General features: G+C 44.4%; 1 protein-coding gene across 1 annotated transcript in view; it reads right to left on the bottom strand.

Annotated features, from left to right (window-relative positions):
* Window positions 1–1,909: 1,909 nt before the first annotated feature.
* LOC307225020 (sodium- and chloride-dependent betaine transporter-like) overlaps window positions 1,910–23,050 on the bottom strand; it is a 54,973-nt gene continuing 33,832 nt past the window's right edge. Inside the window, exons 13-15 of the mRNA XM_079992652.1 lie at window positions 18,591–18,691; window positions 17,813–17,983; window positions 1,910–5,349 (exon numbers count right to left, since the gene is read on the bottom strand). Of these exons, the coding sequence (XP_079848778.1) occupies window positions 5,203–5,349; window positions 17,813–17,983; window positions 18,591–18,691 (419 nt within the window). The 3' untranslated portion in view covers window positions 1,910–5,202. The remainder of the gene's footprint in view (window positions 5,350–17,812; window positions 17,984–18,590; window positions 18,692–23,050) is intronic.

Below are 23,050 nucleotides of genomic sequence, written 5' to 3'. Positions count from 1 at the left end.
GGCTGCTTCTGAGCAATGGACAGTTTCTTTGGCATGAACCCACATTAGACATTCTGAACCATGGTAAGACACTTAGGTGTTAAATAATAATAAAAATGTGATGTTTAAAAACCCAATGCTTCTTTGCAAAGGTGACTAGGGGGAGAACCAGAATAGCTGGGAAATACACAACATTTCTCGTGGGATAGGAGCAACTGTGACAATTTCTCAACCAAAGTAAAATGCTTTTCAGTTTACTTAGGTGCTAAGTATTTGTAAAATTGCAATGCTTAAGTGTCCACATTATTTTTGCAAGCACAGGTGCTGCCATGAGCAGAGGTGTTCGCTGAATTTTAATTCTATGCACGCTACTCTGACCTCCTTTCCAGGAGAGGGGAATGGGATGTCCCTCAATTTCCAGTGTCCAGGTTGTGAGTGCCATTGCTTATGAGCCAAAATGACACCATCCAAATAGCACCCACTGGACTGGGGGTGAAACCACAACACTTGCAAAAACACAAAAAGCAATTAGGAAAAATCTGAGTTGAGAGGACCATACACGCACAAAGAATTTGTTCAGTAGTCACAGAATGCTGAACTCCAGTCATGCCTGTTGAATGGTTTCTTTAAATGTAAAGGTTCATCATTGTTCCACCCGATGTGTATGTCTTTAAGGGGCCAGAACAAGGGCCAGAGCAAGATAACGAGACCCAGCTTTACAGCTGTGAAACATAGCAGGTGCTGCTGAGTTGTATTGATTAAGCCCTGTCTGCAATTGGGTGTAGTATATAAGGAGCAGCACCTAGCTCTCCCATTACCCTGGGGGATGGGTTGGTGGTTGGGTCATGTTTGTTTGTTGATGTATTTAGTGTAAATGGAGTTTTTGTTTTCTTATTAAAACCTTGTTTAAGTTATTTTTGAGTCCCTTTTTAATGCATGGTCTCCCCAGCAAGCTCTCTGCAGCGCTACTATACTGCAAATAGCCAACAATGCCAGCCAACAACAAGATCACTGTAAGGAGCCTCCAGCCTTTCCCAACCTGGTGCCATTCATGTGCTTTGGATGACAGCTCCCATCAACCCAAGCCAGCATGGCCTGTAGACAGAGATGATGGGAGCTGGAGTCAGCATCTGGAGGGCATCGTGCCAGAATATATTTCCATGAGCTCAGAGATGCCTGCAAGAGCTTAGGAATGCTTAACTTTTTACAAGGGACTGATGGTAACAATTGGAACCAGGCAGATACAGGAGGAGAGGTAAGTGAGCATGGGTAAGTGATTGAGGCTTGAGATTAGAACCATTTGTATATCTAGTCCATAGAAGTATAGAATTGTAGAGTTGGAAGGGACCCTGAGGATCATCTAATCCAACACCCTACAATGCAGGAATATGCAGTTGCCCCACACAGGGATCAAACCTGCAACCTTGGCACTATCGGCACCACACTCTTAACCAACTGAGCTATCCAGGCGTTTGGAGAAACTGTACCATAGTTTCTCAGAAGCCTGGGGTAGGGGTGTCTGTTCTTTTCCTTTTTCTCTCCCCCCCCCACCTTGAAGAAGAATGCCACTTTGCAAGACTGTACTCATTCTCTACCGACGGTGTGTGTTTGAAAGGTCAAAAGACAAATCACAGGCCTCCTCCAGCAAGCATTTTAGTTGATCTCAAGGCAGAAGGGGCTGGTTCTGTTGAGGCAAGAAATCCACTGCATGCTCCCCCCTGACCTTCTGTAAAGTATCAGTCAAATGTTTTCTCTAGCTATTAAAATGAAGCATAGGCTGTGTCCAAGTTCACGACTCAAAAGCGCCACTCCTTCCATTAAATTCTGTCAGCTGCTAATAGATTGAAATTCTCTGGGTTTTTCTCTTGACCAGAGGTCACGTCTTCTGGAAGTCCTCTGCTCCATAGGAAAGAAAGCAAAACCACAACCATTGTTGGTTCATAATGAAAGAAATGCTGTTTATTGTGTATATCTTAAGTACAAAAGTTTATGAAAAATATAAAGATATAAATGTACAACTATGACATATAAAATTCAGCGAGCTGGTGTTGCCAGCTCTTTCTTCCTGTGCAGACTGACATTTAGCCAATGGTGCATTCCCCGGTTTGGAACAATCAGAATCAGAAGAATCTGTATTTGCATCGGCCACTAGCCATAGCAATAAAACAAAACAAAATGCACTAAAGACAGAGGTAAAAACTTAACCATAGAAAATACATTTGGGAGGTTCGCAACAATCAAATAATAGATCTTATTCTAATTGCACCCGCTAAAAACATTGCTTTTTTGCAGTCACCTGATCATCTTGATCTGCTAAAAGAAAGGACACGGTAGCAATGGTTGAGCGACCCGACATGGACAATAATAGAGGGGTAATAACCTCACTCCTCAAATCTTTATAAAGAGTGCAAGCCAGAAGCACATGAGCCACTGACTCTATACTGCCACCTCCACATGGACATAACCGTTTTTCCAGTGGAATTTTTTGAAATCAACCCTCAAATACAGCCGAAGACAGTATATTAATCTTGTGAAAGTGAAAGCTCATCTGTATTTTGGAATTGTTAAATTTTGCAAACAGGGTGCCAAAGGAACATGCAGGGCCATTGCTGGCAGCTGAGAGATTGTCAGATGGAAGTACTATTTGGATAGATAATGAGAAGACTTGTGTGGCTGTTGCGATTTGCAAAATAGTGGTAGCTTAGGATTCTGGCAAACGGCATGAACACCACCTGGCTGCAAACCTATTGCCCCCTGTGCTTCTGTGGCACTCTACCAGGAACTACTGAAGACTGGTAATTGGCCCAAAGTGATAGGAAACACTTCAGTTCCTTCATTTCTGCATACCAGGCTGCTAGGGAAGGCATGGGAGCAGAGTAAAAAAAAAAACCCCACTTGTCAATCCTTTATGGGATGTCTTCTGTACACACAAATGCTGTAAACAAGAGTTAGATGGCTTTTTATGAACATTCAAGTTGCTGATGAACACCTTGGAATTAGGAATAACTTCTGCTGGTGGAAAAAAACCCCCTGACAGATCAAAACTCTGATGAGCGCATCATTTCTATGGGCTGTATTCAGTGTTTTCTGTCCACTAGCACAAGGGTACTTGTGCAAGTGGGTGGCTGAGCTTTAATGTTATGCAACAGAGGATTCTCTGCAACAGTTGTGCTAGCAGAAACTTGTTCCATAAGAGACTGCACAGTCTATTGTACAACAAAGTTACCAGCAAGCTGCTTATGCATTCTCTCATGCATCAGTGCTCCATTGGTGCAACACATTTTTCCAGTGAAACAAGTATACCACCAAGAGACTTCAACTTAGCGCTGCATTGGGTCAAACTATTGTCTACAAACAGATCCTATGAACATTCGAAGAGACTGTCCTAGGTAAGTGTGCATAAGTTTTGCCTTAGCAGAACAAGAAACAGCCAGCTGTTCTGGGTCATTGTGGGACAGTTGAACGGTGATTCACAGACCCATATAGCTGACATGAGGGCCAAAGGTAGGTGTTAGTGCTGGTGTGCCCTACCAGGCACTGGGCTCTCAGCAACTGGTCAAGGAGTTCCAAGTGCTGAAATGGACCCTGGCTCCACATCTGCCGCCTATTGACATTCGTGGTATATGATTTGACCATTTCAGGACCGGCCTTTCCATTACTGAGACAGCACACCTTGCCCATTCTAGGGGTGGAGGTGAAATTTGGCTCCACTTGCATTTTAAGCCAAGTTTATGTAATTCACACTCCTTGAAACAATAGGCAAACTGAGATGCAGTAAACTTTTAACTCTTTTGCTCTTCTCCAAAATTCTGCAAGGAATACAAAGGAAACACAGTGCAAATATGGGAGAGAAGGGTTGGAATCAATGGCTTATCGTTTGAGGGCTGAAAGCAACAGCAGCAGCAATTACTGATCATACTTAATGGATTTCTGGACATGGGACAAAGAAACAAACACAGGCAATTTCCACTCCTGTTTCCATTTTCGTCAGAATTCTCCAACATCCCTTGCTGCAGCCACAACATTCACAATGCAAAGAGAGTTCCCTGTTGGTGTTTAGGATATTGAATTGACCTTGGTTAGCAGTGAACATTTACACAAGAAATAAATGAAAGCAAACCGGGACTCTGTGCGCAGAAATTGATTTTCTAGCTTGTTGCGTCTTCCATTTCCCTCCCACCCCCACTACCTCTTATTTTGTGCCACAGACCATATGCCAACCTCTGTATCACAAATGCTAAGCTAGCATCATGCGGCCAGAGACTTCAGCTTTGTTATCTCCTATATGTCCTGCACTTCTAATGCAGTTTTGGCATTTACTTATATGGCAGTTGCATTCAACTTGCATTTCTCAGGTTTTCCCAGCAACTCAAGGATGTCACACAGAGCTGAATCAAACAATGGATATTCAAGCTGAAATACTGTCTGCCTGCTCCATTTCCTTTCTGCACTAGTCTCTTCTCAAAGGGGGAAAAAAGAGAAAGATCTTAAGTGGCTTTGACATGCTCTTTTTCTGACAAACTCATCTTGCTTCCAATTTATCGCCTTTCCCCCCTCCAGGGCCTCCTGCGTAATGGGAGAGGCTGAGTGATCAAGCTCTGGTTTCTACATCCAAATGAGGATTGTTGCCACTCTTCTTAAGATAAAAACAAAAAAGGAATCTCACCTACAGCAAAGATCTTTGTGAATTTTAAATTTAAAAACAACACAACAGTAATCCACCAAATTTGCTACAATTCCTGCAGTTAGGTCATGCAGATATGGCTGAAGATTCAGGTGTTCAAGGAATGTGAAATGTTTTTGCCAAGGAGTTAAGCCAGCACTGGAAGAAACCTTCAGGAACTCACTGGGAACTTGAACTGGCTAGCTTTATTCACTGTCTTTTCCGACACCTTGCTGCTAATTTATTTCTTATAAATGGAAAGGAGTGTATAGCACAGTGGTTAAAGCACCTGTGTTGCATGCAGAATATGCCAGGTTCAATCCCCTAGCACAGGAATTCAGGTTTCCTCTGAGCTCTGGACCCTTCACAGACAATTTTTCACCTCTACAGTGACTGTTCCATTGGCCCTATTCCAGTCTGTATGCTAAGTAAATGCAAAGGGAAGATGGTGCTGGCATCTTAAGAGACTCTGAGCAGCAACTCATCCCAGATGTAAGCAGAAGACAAAAGAAATAAGGAGAGATGTCTCCAGAAGGTAAAGAACTTCTTCCCTGGGAGATCTAGAAGTTGGTTTCCTTCTCTGTGGTGATGAGCACATCCTTGCATGAATGTTGACCTCCGGGCTTGAAGTACTGTCCAGATAAGGCAATCAGGTCCTTCTTGGGCTGGGGCAAGTCCTCTGCTGCAGAAGTGAGCTGGCGTAACCGCTGTAGAAAGACAAGCAGGGAGCAGACAGTGTAGCTGTCAATATAGCTGTTAGACAGACAACCACTCAATAGCCATCTGTATCCATAGCTCTGGGCAAAGACATTCCATGAGCAAATCCATTGTACTTCCTAATGCATGATTATTGGAAGACACATCTAAAAGAGCAGAAGGGAAACAACGTAACATTCTGATCCATTTTGCCTTTAGGCTCACTTTTTGTCGCCATGTGGTAGAGGCCAATAAACATTCAGCAGTGCTTACAGATGAGTGGATAGGTAGTGCGGTTGGCACAGGTTTGGGGAGAACAGCAAAGCATCCTGGGACACCTCAAAGTGTGATCCTCCAGGCTTCTCTATCTGGTCCTTGGGACACTCCCTAGGCCACGCCTCCTCAGCCACACCCCTCTCCCCCAGCCACACCCCACAGTGGAGTGTTTTTGCCTGGCTGGAATGTGCCCTCAAACTCTGATAGTGCTTCTTGCTCATCTGGATGAATGACAGAAGAACAATGTGAATTAGTAGGTGATTCCCCTGGAACTGCTCCACAGGAAAATGCAGCTGCAGACTAGGTCACAGGCCCTTTAAAACAATGCAAACAGCTCTGCCAAGGGGACAGAGACATTTGAAAGACAGGCCCTGCTAGCCTTTTTATAGCTTTGTTAGCTGAGACATCTTGCCAACTCAAGTAGCAGGGCCCCATGGGAGCTGACCAGGGTCCTGACCTGCCTCGTTTCAGACATGACTCACTGGATGAAATTCTAAAATTCATTGCCACTTCCTCCGTGTTCCCCAACCAGCAGCAGAACAGGATACTAATCCATCTTATTTCAGCATTAGATTCAGTAAGCCAGAGCAGTATCTCTGCTTGTGATAATGGACAGCTTCAACCACCCTTATGTTAACCAAGTAAATATGTGTTTGGCTTGAAATACATGTTGCCTGTGTTTCAGTTGCTTTTGATTTCAGAAAGTGCATAGTGATAGATGGACTTCAAATGCAACCTGAATCAAATTCCTCCCCTATGCTACTTGCAGCTGGTGATGGTGGCAATGGTGACCTCTTGGTGGGTGTGCTGGGACAAGGTTGGGATAGGGGTGGAATGGCAGCAGCCCCACAGATACAGTCCCACCTGGAGTACCCCTGATCTCACTCTCTTGCCTTGCCCCATCTTGACAAGTGCAAAGCTGCCAGTGGAAGGATGCTGCTGCCTCCATCCACCAGCCTCACAAGCCTCCGCTGGCTGTGCTGAACCTTCTTAAGCTTCATGTTTTTCAGGCTGCTGCACTGCCTGCCTTTCATCCAGAGCAAGCCCTCGAAGGGCTTATTTGTAACCATCATTTCAAGCAGTAGCAGTCCACTCCAGCCATCAACTTGAGGAGCAGGGGACTCCTATGCTCACTGCAATGCCAATGCAGATTAGCCGCCCCACTATGGAATACAGAAATGGTGAATCACTTAATACAGTGCAATTTTTTTCAGTACCATGGAGTTGCTTTCTCTTTTTGATAAAATGCTCAAGATCTGGCCCAATCTGGTGCCATGGCAAGAGCATCCACTTATTATTAATACTAGTAATATTAATAGCCCGCCTTTGGCTCAGACCGAGACTCAAGACAGCACACAGGCATATAGGAAGTACCTGTCTAAAACAATAATGCAAAACAGCACCCTTCACATCCTTAAACTAAAAGCATGCACTAGCATAGGTCAGTTAAATGTCAGAATTTACATCTGGGAGTTTTGCAAAGTTAATTAACCTTGGCACTTCACAATTTCAGGACTGGGTACATTGCTCTGATTCATGAAGCACTGGTTAACTCAACTGTTGTGAGCAACATGAGGCCTGGAAGCTTGTGATGAAGCCTTAAGAATCTCAGTTCTCATTTTTTTGTTTTTGTTTAATGAAGTCTCTAGCCCTCAGGATCCCTGAGAGGAGTTTGAAAAATATGATGGCAGGAAAGTACATATGCCTGCCTGTTTCTATCATTACTGGAATCCCAGAAGCAAGAAGAAATGCTTTCATTTTTGAAAGTGTTTCCTGGAGTTAATTAGTTACTCTGATGTTTCTACAAAAGCCTTCTAAACATAATAAATCTCGAATTCTTCATGTGAGCAGAAGGCACCAAATCAGAATGATATGTCAGCAAGGGAGTGGGCTGTTAACTCAAAGGTTTTTTTATCATTTAATTTTTCAAAACTTTTCAAAGGCGAGAATAAAGTCACAGAAATATAGTTTGCTGCAAAGTGTGTAGGTTGTTGTTGTTTTAAATCACTTCTGGGATTGATTCAAAGTACGAGGCCCCTTCCTCCTCCCAAACCCATGTCAAAAAAAGTGACTTTCAGTAACGCCAACGTGGTGCACACTTTATAGCATAAAGTAGGAGGAAAGTAGCAGAAGGGATGTGGTTGAAATGTAGGGCAACTGCTTGGCTTGCAGAAGGTCCCAAGTCCAATCACTGGTGCTTCCAGGTACGGATGGGAAAGATTCCTTTCTGAAACCCTGGAGAGACATCGCCGGTCAGTATAAAGGTAAAGGGACCCCTGACCATTAGGTCCAGTCACAGATGACTCTGGGGTTGCAGCGCTCATCCTGCTTTATCGGCTGAGGGAGCCAGCGTACAGCTTCTGGGTCATGTGGCCAGCATGACTAAGCCGCTTCTGGCGAACAAGAGCAGTGCACGGAAACACTGTTTACCTTCCCGCTGGAGCGGTACCTATTTATCTACTTGCACTGGTGTGCTTTCGAACTGCTAGGTTGGCAGGTCAGCCAGTCAGTATAGGGAAGACTAATTTAGATTGAGCAATGGTTCGATTCAGTAAAAGGCGGTGCCCAACAACCTGTTCTCACAATGTCCAGCCAGATGCTTATGGGAAACCTGCAAGCAGGACCTCAGCGCAACAGCTGTGGCTTCCAGCAACTGGTATTCAGAAGCATTACTGCCTCTGACAGTGACGTCCTATGGTGTAAGGTGATTGGTATGTTACTGGACCTATCAAAATTGAGCCCCGACCCCCACGTCTGCTCACAGATTTTGCAACACAGCTCCAGTGTGCAAAACACATGTGGGGGGAAATACAGTATGTATTTCACATAAAGGATGCCTATTTTGTGAGGGAATGCATTGAAAAACATTGCAAATGTGTGTTTTATGTACAAAGCACATAGAAAACGTGCACAATTTCAATGTGGGCTTTTCATGTGCTCTTTAAAAAAATACTCCACACAAAGAGGAACAGAACATTAAATGCCAGCAAACCAACTGCAGGTGAAATTAGCCTATTTAGTCCACTCCTAGCTGTAAACCCTCTGGAGAAAGTGTTGGTTTGAAAATGCTGTAAATAAATGAATAAAGCAATAGCAGGAGCTAATCAGCCAGCCTAGGCTGCTCCAAGAAGGTTCCCCTTCTCCACTTGGTCAAATGCAGCTCTCCATGCCTCTTTTCTTGGTCCTCAGGATTCCCCCTAAGCCACAGCCACTTCCCTGGCTATGCCCCTCATGGCCCCCTGCTCTGCACTCGCCTCAAGTGCTTTTGCCTAGCTGGAATATGTCCTTGTACTATTATAATGCCATTTGCTTGTCTGGATGGAGAGTAATATGTGTCTATATAGGAAGGTAGAAACATCCGACTTCTGCATGGGTGGAATGTAGCCTCCTGTAAGAATCCCATCCATTGCACCGCCCACTTTTGCCTCTAGCCCCGCCCACAACTGGAATGATCCCTGCAGGGGGGAGAGATCCTCTGCCCCTGCTAAATATAAATGGCACTTGGGTTTCTCACTAGTTCTTCACTGCCTGTATTTTCATAGCTGGTCCATTCAAATACTTCCCTAGGAGATTTTCTTCAAATCTGAATCTATCATGTGACAAAGCACAAAGAGAGGTTGTGATGCCCCCCATGACCAGGTGAATAGTGCTATAAACACTGGATATGTGTTTCTATTTGAATTGGTGGCTGTTCTTCACAATGACCTTCTCAATGTCATTGACTGTTAAAAGAATCGTTATGACAACTCTGTTCTCATCCGGTTGTACTTTAAGAATTGCATTTTTTTTTCTTTCGTTTTTACTATTTTTCTAAGCTGCTTGAATGATAGAAGAAAATATTAGCTTTCCTGTTATGAGATCCAGTTAATATCAGAAATTAAGCTTGAAGGGCATAACTGGTGCTGCTCTTGCTTTTCTGGGTTTCCTAAAGGCCTGGATTTCATTTCTGGTGGAATTAAGTAACTTGGCAAACCAGATCGTCTTGCTGCTAGGATGTTTTGCACTGGGGTTTTTTAAAAAATAATAATATTTGTTTTGTTTTACCTAATTAAAAAGGGACGCAGGTGGCGCTGTGGGTAAAAGCCTCAGCGCCTAGGGCTTGCCGATCGAAAGGTCGGCGGTTCAAATCCCTGCGGTGGGGTGCGCTCCCGTCGTTCGGTCCCAGCGCCTGCCAACCTAGCAGTTCGAAAGCACCCCTGGGTGCAAGTAGATAAATAGGGACCGCTTACTAGCGGGAAGGTAAACGGCGTTTCCGTGTGCGGCTCTGGCTCTGGCTCTGGCTCTGGCCAGAGCAGCGATGTCACGCTGGCCACGTGACCCGGAAGTGTCTCCGGACAGCGCTGGCCCCCGGCCTCTTGAGTGAGATGGGCGCACCAACCCCAGAGTCTGGCAAGACTGGCCCGTACGGGCAGGGGTACCTTTACCTTTACCTTTTTACCTAATTAAAAGTTGTTTAAGAATTGCTCTGAACCAAATGCTATTTTTTTTTTAAAAAATAAATCTTTATTATTTTAATTTTATTAGAACAGAAAGTGGGGAGAGTTGATATTTGTTCCATTTGTATATATTTAATTGTTCTGTTTTGTAATGTTTTCCCCATCTGTGCATGCTAACTATATTCAGTGGTTTTTGTTATGGCCTTTGGCTACGACAATAAACTGAAATCAACAAGGCAATCCAGTACAAATGGTTTAATGCTGTCTATTTCTTGGGTTATTGGTGCTGTAGTTTCTTTTTATTGTCTTAAGCTGATTCCACACCAGGGCCCTTTAATGCTGCTCAGGCATTGCTGTTCCACAGCCAGCTGGAACAGAGGCTGATTCAAAGAGGCCAGAGCATCGTAGGGCAAAATGCATATGACAGAGACATGAAGACACATCGTGTGCAGGTGTTTATGTACTAATGCTTGAAGACTCCAAGCCGAGATGGGTGAGCTGAAGTGCTTGATTTTAAAGGAAAGGATAGATGATATAGTGAGCACAGCAGAAACCTGGGGGAATAGTGAAAGAAACAGTGGGGGGCACTTATCTCGAGATAAAAGTCTATAGGAAGAACAAGGGAGGGCATAATGAAGGAGACACCAATATGTATGTCAAAGACATACAAGCTAGAAAGCCCCAGAAAGGGCAGACTCATCCACATACTCACTGTGGATGGTAATACCTGGAGCAAAGAGTAAGTTAGTACTGGGAACATACAGTCATACCTTGGAAGTTGAACAAAATCCATTCTGGAAGTCTGTTCGACTTTCAGAACGTTCAAAAACCGAAGTGTGGTTTCTGATTGGCTGCAGGAAGCTCCTGCAGCCAATCAGAAGCCGCCGAAGCCCCGTCGGATGTTCGGTTTCCAAAAATAGTTTGCAAACCGGAACAGTCACTTCTGGGTTTGAGGCATTCGGGAGCCAAAACGTTCGGGAACTAAGTTTCTCGACTTTCAAGGTACGACTATACTAAATGTCCAGAGTTATCCTGAGATGCTGAATGAAACTAAGGAAACATCCATAAGAGGAAATGTAATAATGGACCAATACCTTCACATAGACTGGTAAATGTTTGTTCACATAAACAAAGAGGTAACATTGCTAGATAGCCTAAATGACTGTGCCCAAGAGCCAGTGTGGTGTAGTGGTTAAGAGCGGTGGACTCATAATCTGGTGACCTGGGTTCGCTTCCCCACTCCTCCACATGCAGCTGCTGGGTGACCTTGGGCCAGTCACACTTCTCTGAAGTCTCTCAGCCTCACTCACCTCACAGAGTGTTTGTTGTGGGGAAGGAAGGGAAAGGACAATGTTAGCCGCTTTGAGACTCTTTCGGGTAGTGATAAAGCGGGATATCAAATCCAAACTCTTCTTCTTCTCCTCTAGAACTAACCTGAGGAAAGGCAACCCTAGACTTAAAGTTACGTGGTGCCTCTGGTTGCTCTTTGATGGTAAAAGGCAGCAGCAGAGACCTATTTCTTATCTTAGCGGTGTGGTCTCACAGCACTAAGATTGCAGGTGCTGCCTGAACTTCGACAATTCATTGTCAAAAAGAAGTCAGAGGCTTATCTCTAATCTTAGAGCTATGGTGCTCAGTGCTAAGAGCAAAGATAATAAATGTCTTATCTCCATCCCTGATGTCAGGTGAATGACAGGTAGGTGTGGTATGCCCAAAATGGTCTGGCAGGCCAATTCGGAGGCCTGGTAGCCCTAATAAGACCCATGGCCCAGAGATCTCCTATGCCTGGGTCAGTAAGACAGACCTTACCCTTACAGAAGCCTTGCTGGTTTTGCTTCAGCAAGTCTCGTTTTTCCGTATGCTTGGTAATTCTATATTTATGCTTTCTACCAGCTTTCCCAGAACAGTTGTTAAGGTAACTGACCTGTAACTTCCCAAATTCCACTCTGGATCCTCCCCCCACCTTTAAATGGAGTTATATTGGCCACTTTCTGGTCCTTGTTGTGTAGAAGAGAGAATTTCAGCAGCTGTAACTTGCCAGGTAGCTACACTTCCACTCCTCTTTTGTAGATGGCCAGTAAATCAATGTCTCCATAATAAGTGTGTAAATTAAGAATTGTCAATTTCACATGGTTTTTACTTTCTGGAAATCACTAAGGCTAGAGTCCTAACCCCATTTGCCAGGGAGTGGTCCTCACTGAATTCAAAAGGACTTACTTCTGTGCTGTTAGAGTGTTGCAAGGAGAAAAGAGGCTCAGAAAGCTATTAAATTACGGCAATTATTATTATTCCTTTTGAGTACGATCCTCAACAATGGAGACATTCACATTGCTAAGCTCCTCATGTTATGACTTGAAGACAGGGAAGTACTGCATATTGAAGACAACACATTTAAAGATCATTTAAAGATCTTACAGTTAATACCTCAGTAGCAGTGAATTGAAACCTCCAGAGAACAAAGAATATTCCTTTTCATTCCACTTTGACCGTATGAGGCATGCTGTGTCAACACAGTTGACTGGAAATGGTCCAGCTGTCTTCAAAGGTGTTAAAGGCAACATCAAGGTGGAACCAAATTGTCTCCTGAAAACACACCTTTGCTTTCCCTCTCCAAACAAAAAGTTGTCCACCTGTCAAAAACTCCACTAGCAATTCACTCCCTGTCAACAAGTGAGCCGCATCCCTCGTTCCCCTTCAGGTAGGTGCCCTCCTCATCACACACAAGAAAAAGGGTCATTGTACTACATGTAGCTGTGGATACACCCAACTGGAAACAGTGAAGTCTTTTTATAATGCAATATTTCTGATCTTTCCTTCCCACTGCATATTTTTCATTTGTTTGTGCCCTTTGCCTCATCTGTGTGTTTTCCTCAAGGCTCCCCTTCCTTTTCTTCCCTGACCGGGGCTTTGCCTCACAACTTGTCCACCTGAGGTGGACATTAAATCAGCGCCGGCATACAGCCTGTCATTCCTCATTATGTTAGAATCCCTAGTCAGTAAACAAGGGCCTGCGGGCACAACATCACCTTCCCGGAGGTCAGAGCACTAGGAAGGGCACCCTCTGCAAAGTTCAATCTCTTCAGTGCTAGTGTGTGAGATTTCCCAGCCACTTGTCACTGTGACTTAAATTGCCTCACCAGGAAACATGCAGACGCACCACCCAACGAGGTGTGCGCCCAGAAGATTGCATTTCATCCTTTTCAAATTATCTGTCATTCCAAAAGCTGCAGTTTCCAGCAAGCCAACAACAATGATCATGCACCAAAAATGCACAAGATTAAAAGTCAACGGCTCGATTTAGACATCACATCAAACTGTGGTTTGTATGAAGCATTGTTTTAGTACCCCAGAACAAGCTGCAAGGGTCCAAATCAGGGTGGGGAACTTTCTTCTATTGAAGGCCTCATTCTCTCTGCAGTGGTCTGCCAGGGATTTCATGCCAGTGGTGGGAGGAGATAACACCAGAGGCAGGCAGGGCTGCCCCTTCTCACTCTATCTTTCTGCCACCTCTCCCCCACCCTATTTGCCTTCCCTCCCACTTCCTGCCAACAGGTAGCTGGGGACTAGACAGATCATTCTTGCCAGAGTTATGAACTGATCGCCTGCAGAGAGCTTTCCCCTCTCATCTTTCCATCACTCCGCTAATTTTGACTCCCTTCTCCATTTTTCCTCTCCCAAGGTTCGGGGCTGCATAAAATTAGGTCAAGGTCTGCACGTTGCCCACCCCAGTTCCAAATTTGCAAGCAAATCATAATTTAGAACTTCTTGGTTGCTCTCATCTGTTCAGCACTCCAACCTTTAGAGCTGTAATTTGTCAATTCAGACACCGTATCAAACCATAGCTGCGACAAACCCTGGTTTGCCAACTGACCAAACCACGGTCTCTGATTTGAGTTTGCCAGTCAGATTTTAATAACTTCACTTTTAGCATGCTCTTGTTATATTGATTGGGTTTTTAACAACTTGGGGTGTTGAAGGTGGGTTAAACATTTATTAAATAAATAAATAACATCAACATCACACTCACAAACAATGATCTGTCAATTCACACATTACCCCAAAACAAAGCAAACATTCCTAAACCATAGTTTGGCATGATTCCTGCTGTTGTATAGGGGTCTTCCTTTATCCAAACAGATTGACCATCACCTTGATGTAACAATCCAACAAGGGCCTTGCATACGGCTCTTGGTCTGCCATACTCAATCCAATGTATGGTGGCAATCTGTTGTTCATGGGGAACTGCATGCATATCAAGCCAGGTATGCTTTTAAATATGCTATTAAGTTTATAAAAAAAGGAATGCTGCAATTAAGCAGAATTCAGGGTTTGTTGTTTAGTCGTTTAGTCGTGTCCGACTCTTCGTGACCCCATGGACCAGAGAACGCCAGGCACTCCTGTCCTCCACTGCCCCCCGCAGCTTGGTCAGACTCATGCTGGTAACCTTGAAAACACTATCCAACCATCTCGTCCTCTGTCGCCCCCTTCTCCTTGTGCCCTCCATCTTTCCCAACATCAGGGTCTTCTCCAGGGAGTCTTCTCTTCTCATGAGGTGGCCAAAGTACTGGAGCCTCAGCTTCACAATCTGTCCTTCCAGTGAGCACTCAGGGCTGATTTCCTTCAGAATGGAGAGGTTTGATCTTCTTGCAGTCCATGGGACTCTCAAGAGTCTCCTCCAGCACCATAATTCAAAAGCATCAATTCTTCGGCGATCAGCCTTCTTTATGGTCCAGCTCTCACTTCCATACATCACTACTGGGAAAACCATAGCTTTAACTATATGGACCTTTGTTGGCAAGGTGATATCTCTACTTCTCAAGATGCTGTCTAGGCCTGTCATTGCCCTTCTCCCAAGAAGCAGGCATCTTTTAATTTCGTGGCTGCTGTCACCATCTGCAGTGATCATGGAGCCCAAGAAAATAAAATCTCTCACTGCCTCCATTTCTTCCCCTTCTATTTGCCAGGAGGTGATGGGACCAGTAGCCATGATCTTCGTTTTTTTGATGTTGAGCTTCAGACCATATTTTGCACTCTCCTCTTTCACCCTCAATAAAAGGTTCTTTAATTCCTCCTCACTTTCTGCCATCAAGGTTGTGTCATCTGCATATCTGAGGTTTTTGATATTTCTTCCGGCAATCTTAATTCCGGCTAGGGATTCATCCAGCCCAGCCTTTCGCATGATGAATTCTGCATATACGTTAAATAAGCAGGGAGACAAAATGCAGCCTTGTCGTACTCCTTTCCCAATTTTGAACCAGTCAGTTGTTCCATATCCAGTTCTAACTGTAGCTTCTTGTCCCACATAGAGATTTCTCAGGAGACAGATGAGGTGATCAGGCACTCCCATTTCTTTAAGAACTTGCCATAGTTTGCCATGGTCGACACAGTCAAAGGCTTTTGCATAGTCAATGAAGCAGAAGTAAATGTCTTTCTGGAACTCTCTAGCTTTCTCCATAATCCAGCGCATGTTTGCAATTTGGTCTCTGGTTCCTCTGCCTCTTCTAAATCCAGCTTGCACTTCTGGGAGTTCTCGGTCCACATACTGCTTGAGCCTTCCTTGTAGAATTTTAAGCATAACCTTGCTAGCGTGAGAAATTAGTGCAATTGTGCGATAGTTGGAGCATTCTTTGGCACTGCCCTTCTTTGGGATTGGGATGTAGACTGATCTTCTCCAATCTTCTGGCCACTGCTGAGTTTTCCAAACTTGCTGGCATATTGAGTGTAGCACCTTAACAGCATCATCTTTTAAAATTTTAAATAGTTCAGCTGGAATACCATCACTTCCACTGGCCTTGTTATTTGCAGTGCTTTCTAAGGCCCATTTGACTTCACTCTCCAGGATGTCTGGCTCAAGGTCAGCAACCACACTACCTGGGGTATATGAGACATCCGTTTCTTTCTGGTATAATTCCTCTGTGTATTCTTGCCACCTCTTCTTGATGTCTTCTGCTTCTGTTAGGTCCTTTCCACTTTTGTCCTTTATTATGGAAATCTTTGTACGAAATGTTCCTTTCATATCTCCAATTTTCTTGAACAGATCTCTGGTTCTTCCCATTCTATTGCTTTCCTCTATTTCTTTGCATTGCTTGTTTAAGAAGGTCTTCTTGTCTCTCCTTGCTATTCTTTGGAAATCTGCATTCAATTTCCTGTATGTTTCACGATCTCCCTTGCATTTTGCTTGCCTTCTCTCCCCCGCTATTTGTAAGGCCTCATTGGACAGCCACTTTGCTTTCTTGCATTTCCTTTTCATTGGGATGGTTTTCGTTGCTGCCTCCTGTATAATGTTACGAGCCTCCATCCATAGTTCTTCAGGCACTCTGTCCACCAAATCTAAATCCTTAAACCTGTTCCTCACTTCCACTGTGTATTCATAAGGGATTTGACTTAGATTGTATCTTACCGGCCCAGTGGTTTTTCCTACTTTCTTCAGTTTAAGCTTGAATTTTGCTATAAGAAGCTGATGATCTGAGCCACAGTCAGCTCCAGGTCTTGTTTTTGCTGACTGTATAGAGCTTCTCCATCTTTGGCTGCAGAGAATATAATCAATCTGATTTCGATGCTGCCCATCTGGTGATGTCCATGTGTAGAGTCGTCTCTTGTGTTGTTGGAAAAGCGTGTTTGTGATGACCAGCTTGTTCTCTTGACAGAACTCTATTAGCCTTTGCCCTGCTTCGTTTTGATCTCCAAGGCCAAACTTGCCAGTTGTTCCTTTTATCTCTTGACTCCCTACTTTAGCATTCCAATCCCCTATAATGAGAAGAACATCCTTCTTTGGTGTCACTTCTATAAGGTGTTGTAAGTCTTCATAGAATTGGTCAATTTCAGTTTCTTCAGCACCAGTAGTTGGTGCATAAACTTGGATTACTGTGATGTTAAAAGGTCTGCCTTGGATTCGTATCGAGATCATTCTATCATTTTTGAGATTACATCCCAGTACAGCTTTTGCCACTCTTTTGTTGACTATGAGGGCCACTCCATTTCTTTTACGGGTTTCTTGCCCACAGTAGTAGATATGATGGTCATCCGAACTGAATTCACCCATTCCCGTCCATTTTAGTTCACTGATGCCCAGGATGTCAATATTTATTCTTGCCATCTCATTTTTGACCACCTCCAACTTACCCATGTTCATGGTTCTTACATTCCAGGTTCCTATGCAATATTTTTCTTTACAGCATTGGACTTTCCTTTCGCTTCCAGGCATATCCGCAACTGAGCGTCCTTTCGGCTTTGGCCCAGCCGCTTCATCAGCTCTGGATCTACTTGTACTTGCCCTCCGCTCTTCCCCAGTAGCATGTTGGACACCTTCCGACCTGAGGGGCTCATCTTCCAGCGTCATAACTTTTATATGCCTGTTGTCTTTGTCCATGGAGTTTTCTTGGCAGGGATACTGGAGTGGCTTGCCGGTTCCTCCTCCAGGTGGATCACGTTTGGTCAAAACTCTCCACTATGACCTGTTCATCTTGGGTGCCCTGCTCGGCATAGTTCATAGCTTCTCTGAGTTCTTCAAGCCCCTTCGCCACGGCAAGGCAGTGATTCATGAAGGGGAATTCAGGGTTAGGTCCTCTGAAATAACCAGAGCATTGCTTCATGGCTTAGGATGTCATTAACACCCAATTATTTTGGGACACAGCAAACCAAGGCCATTCTGACTTTCTCTACTACAACGAAAATCACCAAAGCTGCCAATTACACATCTTGCAAGCCAGTGAACAGCCCTACCCAAGTTCTGTGACCTTAAAGATGCCTCACTTTCTTTTACCTCTTTTAATGATCCTTTGGTTTTCAGGAGGATGAACACAGCATACAGCGGGATGCAGATGATAGAGGACAGCGCCATCAACCAGCCCACAGCAATACCCCATGGTGGATATTCATATACTTTGTTATACGTGAGCGGTGTGTACCTAATGAGTGAAAACAGGAAGGTGGCCTGAAGAAGACAAAAGCAGAAAGCATGACTGCTATGCTAAGTGAAATGAGAAGATAACTCTGGAAAAGAGCTGTATACTGATATTTATAGCTTGATACTTTGTAGCAGAATGATTTAAGCTGTGGAGAGGTAGACAACCAACACTGAACTTGAGTCATGGTAGCCCATTGTGAAGATCCTCTTCCTGACCTGGCGCCTTCCAGATGGTGTGGACTACAGTTCCCAGCTAGTATGGCCAATAAGCAGGGGTAATGGGGGCCTTCTGGAGCTTCCCTCACTGCGAGAAGTGAGGTTACAGGGAACCAGGCAGAGGGCCTTCTCTGTAGTGGCGACCACCCTGTGGAACGCCCTTCCATCAGATGTCAAGGAAATAAACAACCATCTGACTTTTAGAAGACATCTGAAGGCAGCCATGTTTAGGGTAGTTTTTAATGTTTGAAGTTTTATTCTGTTTTTAGTATTCTGAACTACATTGCTACTTCAGCAACACTGCACCAAAGAACAAGAAGTTCTTTACTGCAATCCTCATGGAAGGTTCAATGTTTCATCCTCATTCAGAGATGCATTAATGACCTAAAACACAGCACAAAGGATACAATCTACCTACCAGACAAACTCCAGGTGTGAGAAAGAGCCAGCACACTTTAACCAAGGGCCATGGCCGGTAGCCAATCATATCCTCAATGTTGTCATAGAAACGGTCTGCTCCTTGATGCCCACAAAGAAAGAGAAGAGTGTTTTTTTTTTAAATCAACATAAATCCATAATATTATGAACCAGATGACACAGATTAACTTGATTACACACACACACACACACATCCAGACAATCATCAGCTCTTTTCTCTAAATAGATCTGGGCAACCGAACAACAACCACATCAGGAGACCATTTTGTCAACTTCATGGCTGCCTGGGGTTTTGAAGCTGGGTTTCCTATATCTCAACCATCACTAACCCAGGGATGGGAACCACCTCCAGATGTTGTTGAACACTAACTCCCATCATCCCTGAGAATGGGTCTTGCTTGCTGGGGGAAGATGGGAGTCCCCACCTTGTTCAGAGGGCCACAAACTCCTCATCCCTGTTCTAGCAACTTCACTTCATTACCAGTGATGAAGTAAACTGGCTGTTATGAATAAGATTAAATGGTGTATTCATATTATTATGTTTTTATATGTGTTGGAAGCCTCCCAGAGTGGCTGGGACAACCCAGCCAGATGGGCAGGTTATAAATAATAAAATTATTGTTATTGTTGTTAGACCATTTTTTAAGGAATTGAAGGGAAACCTGAAAACTTCTATAGTGCTTTGGAATGCAAACAAAGTTCTGTTAGAAGTAACCCTTTTGGTGATTTACAAGGCATTTTATTTATTGTCTTCAGAGTTAAAATGTTTTATTGTTCTTTTTCATCTTTAGGCATAATGCTGTTTTATGTTCCATAAAAATAGCAGTTGTTGTTCTTATACGGTTGGTCGGTTTTAGTGGTGTCTTATCTGTTTAGTCATAAGGAGTGCTGGGTCTCGTTATTTTTATAAGCTTGGCTGGGGGGGGGAACACCCTCTGAAAATTGGATTAATCTTTAGAGGTAGGGTGAAATTCTAAGAACTATCAAGGTGGGGTGTTATGAGATGGCCAAGGATTCCCCCCATCCTTTTTAACCCAAAAGAAAGCCTTCAAACCAGAGTTTGGCCACTCTCAGCAAGAGGCCATATTTCTTGGACAAGGTTCTTGCAGGGTATGACAAACTGCTTCCTTCATGAATGTAGGGAAGATCTGCCAATATCTTGTTCAGGACACTCCCAACCAGAAGCCACAGCCCTGCCACCATTCTCTGACTCAGGGGAAGAGTCCTTTGCAGTACCTCGGTCTCTGCTGCCTTGAGGACTACAGAATGAGGTGATTCCCCTTTCACAACTCCTGCAAGGCAAGGCCTACCACACTCCAGGTTTTGTCTGCTTACATAAGGCTTCGCGTGGCACCAACTCCCTGCAGAGGCAACATCTACAGTTGCTACTGGCTTTCAGAGCTGTCCAAGGTCTTGTTCTTACCTGCCCACATTTCACTAGCACCAGTCATTGCCTGCTTCCACTGTGAGTCTCCACCTCCCATAGCTCTGGACATTAGGCATCCCTGCATTGCCCTAAAACCTGTACAATGGTCCTTCTTGCCAGAAGAGAGTGAGCATTGCACAGTTGCCTAGGCAACCCAGGGATGCTTGTCTAGCTTCTGGGGCAGTGACATGAGGAGACAAAATGGCCCTCTGTTGCCTAGGTGATTGTACAATGCTCACTCTCTACCAGTGACAGCAAGCATTGCCCAACCATCTGGGCAATGCAGGGATACTTGCCTAAATTTCTGGTGCTAGGCTGGAGCATAGCACTAGAAGTCTTTCTGTGCTGCGAGCATTATTATTATTCACTTATAGGGCACCCAATGTTTTCTAAGGGCTGTACATATATGAAAAGATAAGGCATGTTTCCCTTAAATATCGCAATCTAATAGATATTACAGAAAAGAGGGGGAAATGTAGTTAGAAGAGGATAGTATCCATTGAGGCAGCTATGCTTGATTTTCCTGGAAAGCAGGGGTGCTGGGTCCCAGTCAATCTTGATGGCCTGGCTAGTGACAGAGACCAGAGTATGGCTCCGTTCATCTCTACAATCCTGGGGCAGTCACTGAGCCACCACAACCCAACCCTGGCCATGGTACACTGCTGCATTTCACTCCCAAAAAAACCCAATCCTCCACATTTTACATCAAATTTGTGGGTGATACTTTAACCCAGCGGTACTTTATTCAGATCTATGGATGAATGTGTGGAGGTCAGGAAATGGAACTGTAGGCTCAGGCCTGCTCCCTGCTCTGTGAACATTTGAAATGGAGTATCACAAAACATTAGCCATAACTTGTCCTGCTTGTAGCACCGTTGAAGTTAATGCTAGTTTTTAAATTTCAGAGTCAAACAAGCAGCAAGTACCATCTCTCTGTTTTCATCTTCAGGCTCTGACTGAGCAAACAAGGAATCATATTCCAAAGCCCGTAGCATTTAGATAGAAATGAAAGAGTTGCATTTAATTAAAAAGTTACTTCTGGAGCTGGGATTCAGAGTCAAAGGTCCAAGTGCCTGATCCCAAGTGGCTCAGTCTCTCTGTGAATCACAGCAAGTAAACCACTGGCAAGTCACTATGAAACCTTCTCCACACCCCAATGCACATATGCCTGCTGTGACATCAGGGAAGGTTACCAAATTGGGATGCAGGCAACATCAGAAGTCAAGGATGACTTATTATGAGATACTGAGATACAACTTTTTTTGCCTACCTCGTAGCAAAATGTCACAACTCCTTGGTTTTGGCGGTTAGGCATTGGCAGGGGTATTGTTATGCAAATGAAGTCGGGGGGGAGGAACGCCATCACCTCCCCCAAATCTTAAAGGGTAGTTCGTTAAAGGACTCCGGGGTGCGTCGCCTCGTCCGAAACCTACGGAGGCTAGGGCCTAAAGCGCGCCCCTGAGCGGTAACCCCTCGGGGAGCGCCTAGGGATGTGCATCTCGGGGGCTCCCCCTGGTGGTGTTTAACCCCTTCCCGGTTAGACCGGATAGTCTGTTAGGGCCAATGCCTAAAGCCAATACCGCTCTTACCTGTAATCAATAAAGTTGTGGCCATTTACGCCCATTAACCTTAATTCTGTGTCCGGTGTCTTTATTACTCCAACTGTGGGAGGGGGCAGGAATTGCCACGCAAAAGGAAACATTTTAGATTAGCAAAAAGTGAGTAACACCAGCAATTTGGGACATATTCACCAACACTGTTCAGCTGGTAGAGCATGAGAATCTTAATCTCAGGATAGTGGGTTTGAGTCCCATGTTAGGCGAAAGGTTCCTGCATTACAGGGGGTTAGACTAGATGACCCACGTGTTCCCTTCCAACTCTGCAATTCTATGATTCTATGACTATTGTAGCATTGTTAAAGCTTTCTTTACTCATCTGCCTCCTTGCAGAAATGCTGCACTGCAAAGGTTTCAGCCCAACCCATCAAAGGCAAGGGGTGACATAGTAGAAAGCAATGGAACCTGACATGAATGGATTTACCGAGTCCTTGAACAGGGAGGTTGGCATGCTCTATATTTCAAAATGATGATGAAAAAAAATTAATCAGGCTTAAGGAGTCATCAGTTCAGTCAGCCTGCGCTGCTCTCCGGCAAAAGTGGAAGCTGGAAGAAGGATGTGGCACAGGCTCCCCACCCCCGGTCATCTATTCAAAAAGATTATGTACACTGCCGTAGAGAAGGGCCTTGAATAACTCCTTAGGGAGAGCTTTGTTTAAGTAAATGGAGGTGTTCGCTGTTATCCTGGACAACCTAAAGCACACAAGCTGAAATACGGTCACAAAGCAGCAGGCCATGAAAGCAGTATGTGCCGTGTGTCAAATAGCTTCTTGGTCCCTGGTCATCCCAGCAACTACCACACAACAAGGTGCTCCCCATGCCCCAAGAAATGGTCAGTGCTCCACCTCTGTACCATAATATATCTTCAGCCTGCTCCTTATTGCTCACCGGGCATAGGTGTCCAACTTGCAACGCCTCTGCCCAAATACAGGGGTACCTCGGGTTACATACTTAATTCATTCTGGAGCCCTGTTCTTAACCTAAAACTGTTCTTAACCTGAAGCACTACTTTAGCTAATGGGGCCTCCTGCTGCCGTCACACCACCGGAGCCCGATTTCTGTTCTTATCCTGAAGCAAGGTTCTTAACCCGAGGTTCTATTTCTGGGTTAGCGGAGTCTGTAACCTGAAGCGTATGTAACCTGAAGCGTATGTAACTCAAGGTACCACTGTACTAGCATAACCATACTTAGCATTTTAATAATAATAATAATAAATTTTATTTATATCCCACCCTCCCCAGCCGAAGCCGGGCTCAGGGCAGCTAACAACAATCAAACAATCAAATAGCACATCTCAGGCATTCTGAACACGCACCCTCCCCGCCTATTATTGCAGAATCCTTTATAACAGTTCTGAATCAAAGGCCAGAAATATTATTACCCACTCACTCTGAATAT

The sequence above is a fragment of the Podarcis cretensis genome (assembly GCF_951804945.1).
Source record: "Podarcis cretensis genome assembly, chromosome: 10".
Lineage (NCBI taxonomy): Eukaryota > Metazoa > Chordata > Lepidosauria > Squamata > Lacertidae > Podarcis > Podarcis cretensis.
Note: the sequence above shows the minus strand (reverse complement) of the source record. Positions and strands in the feature narration are given on the sequence as shown.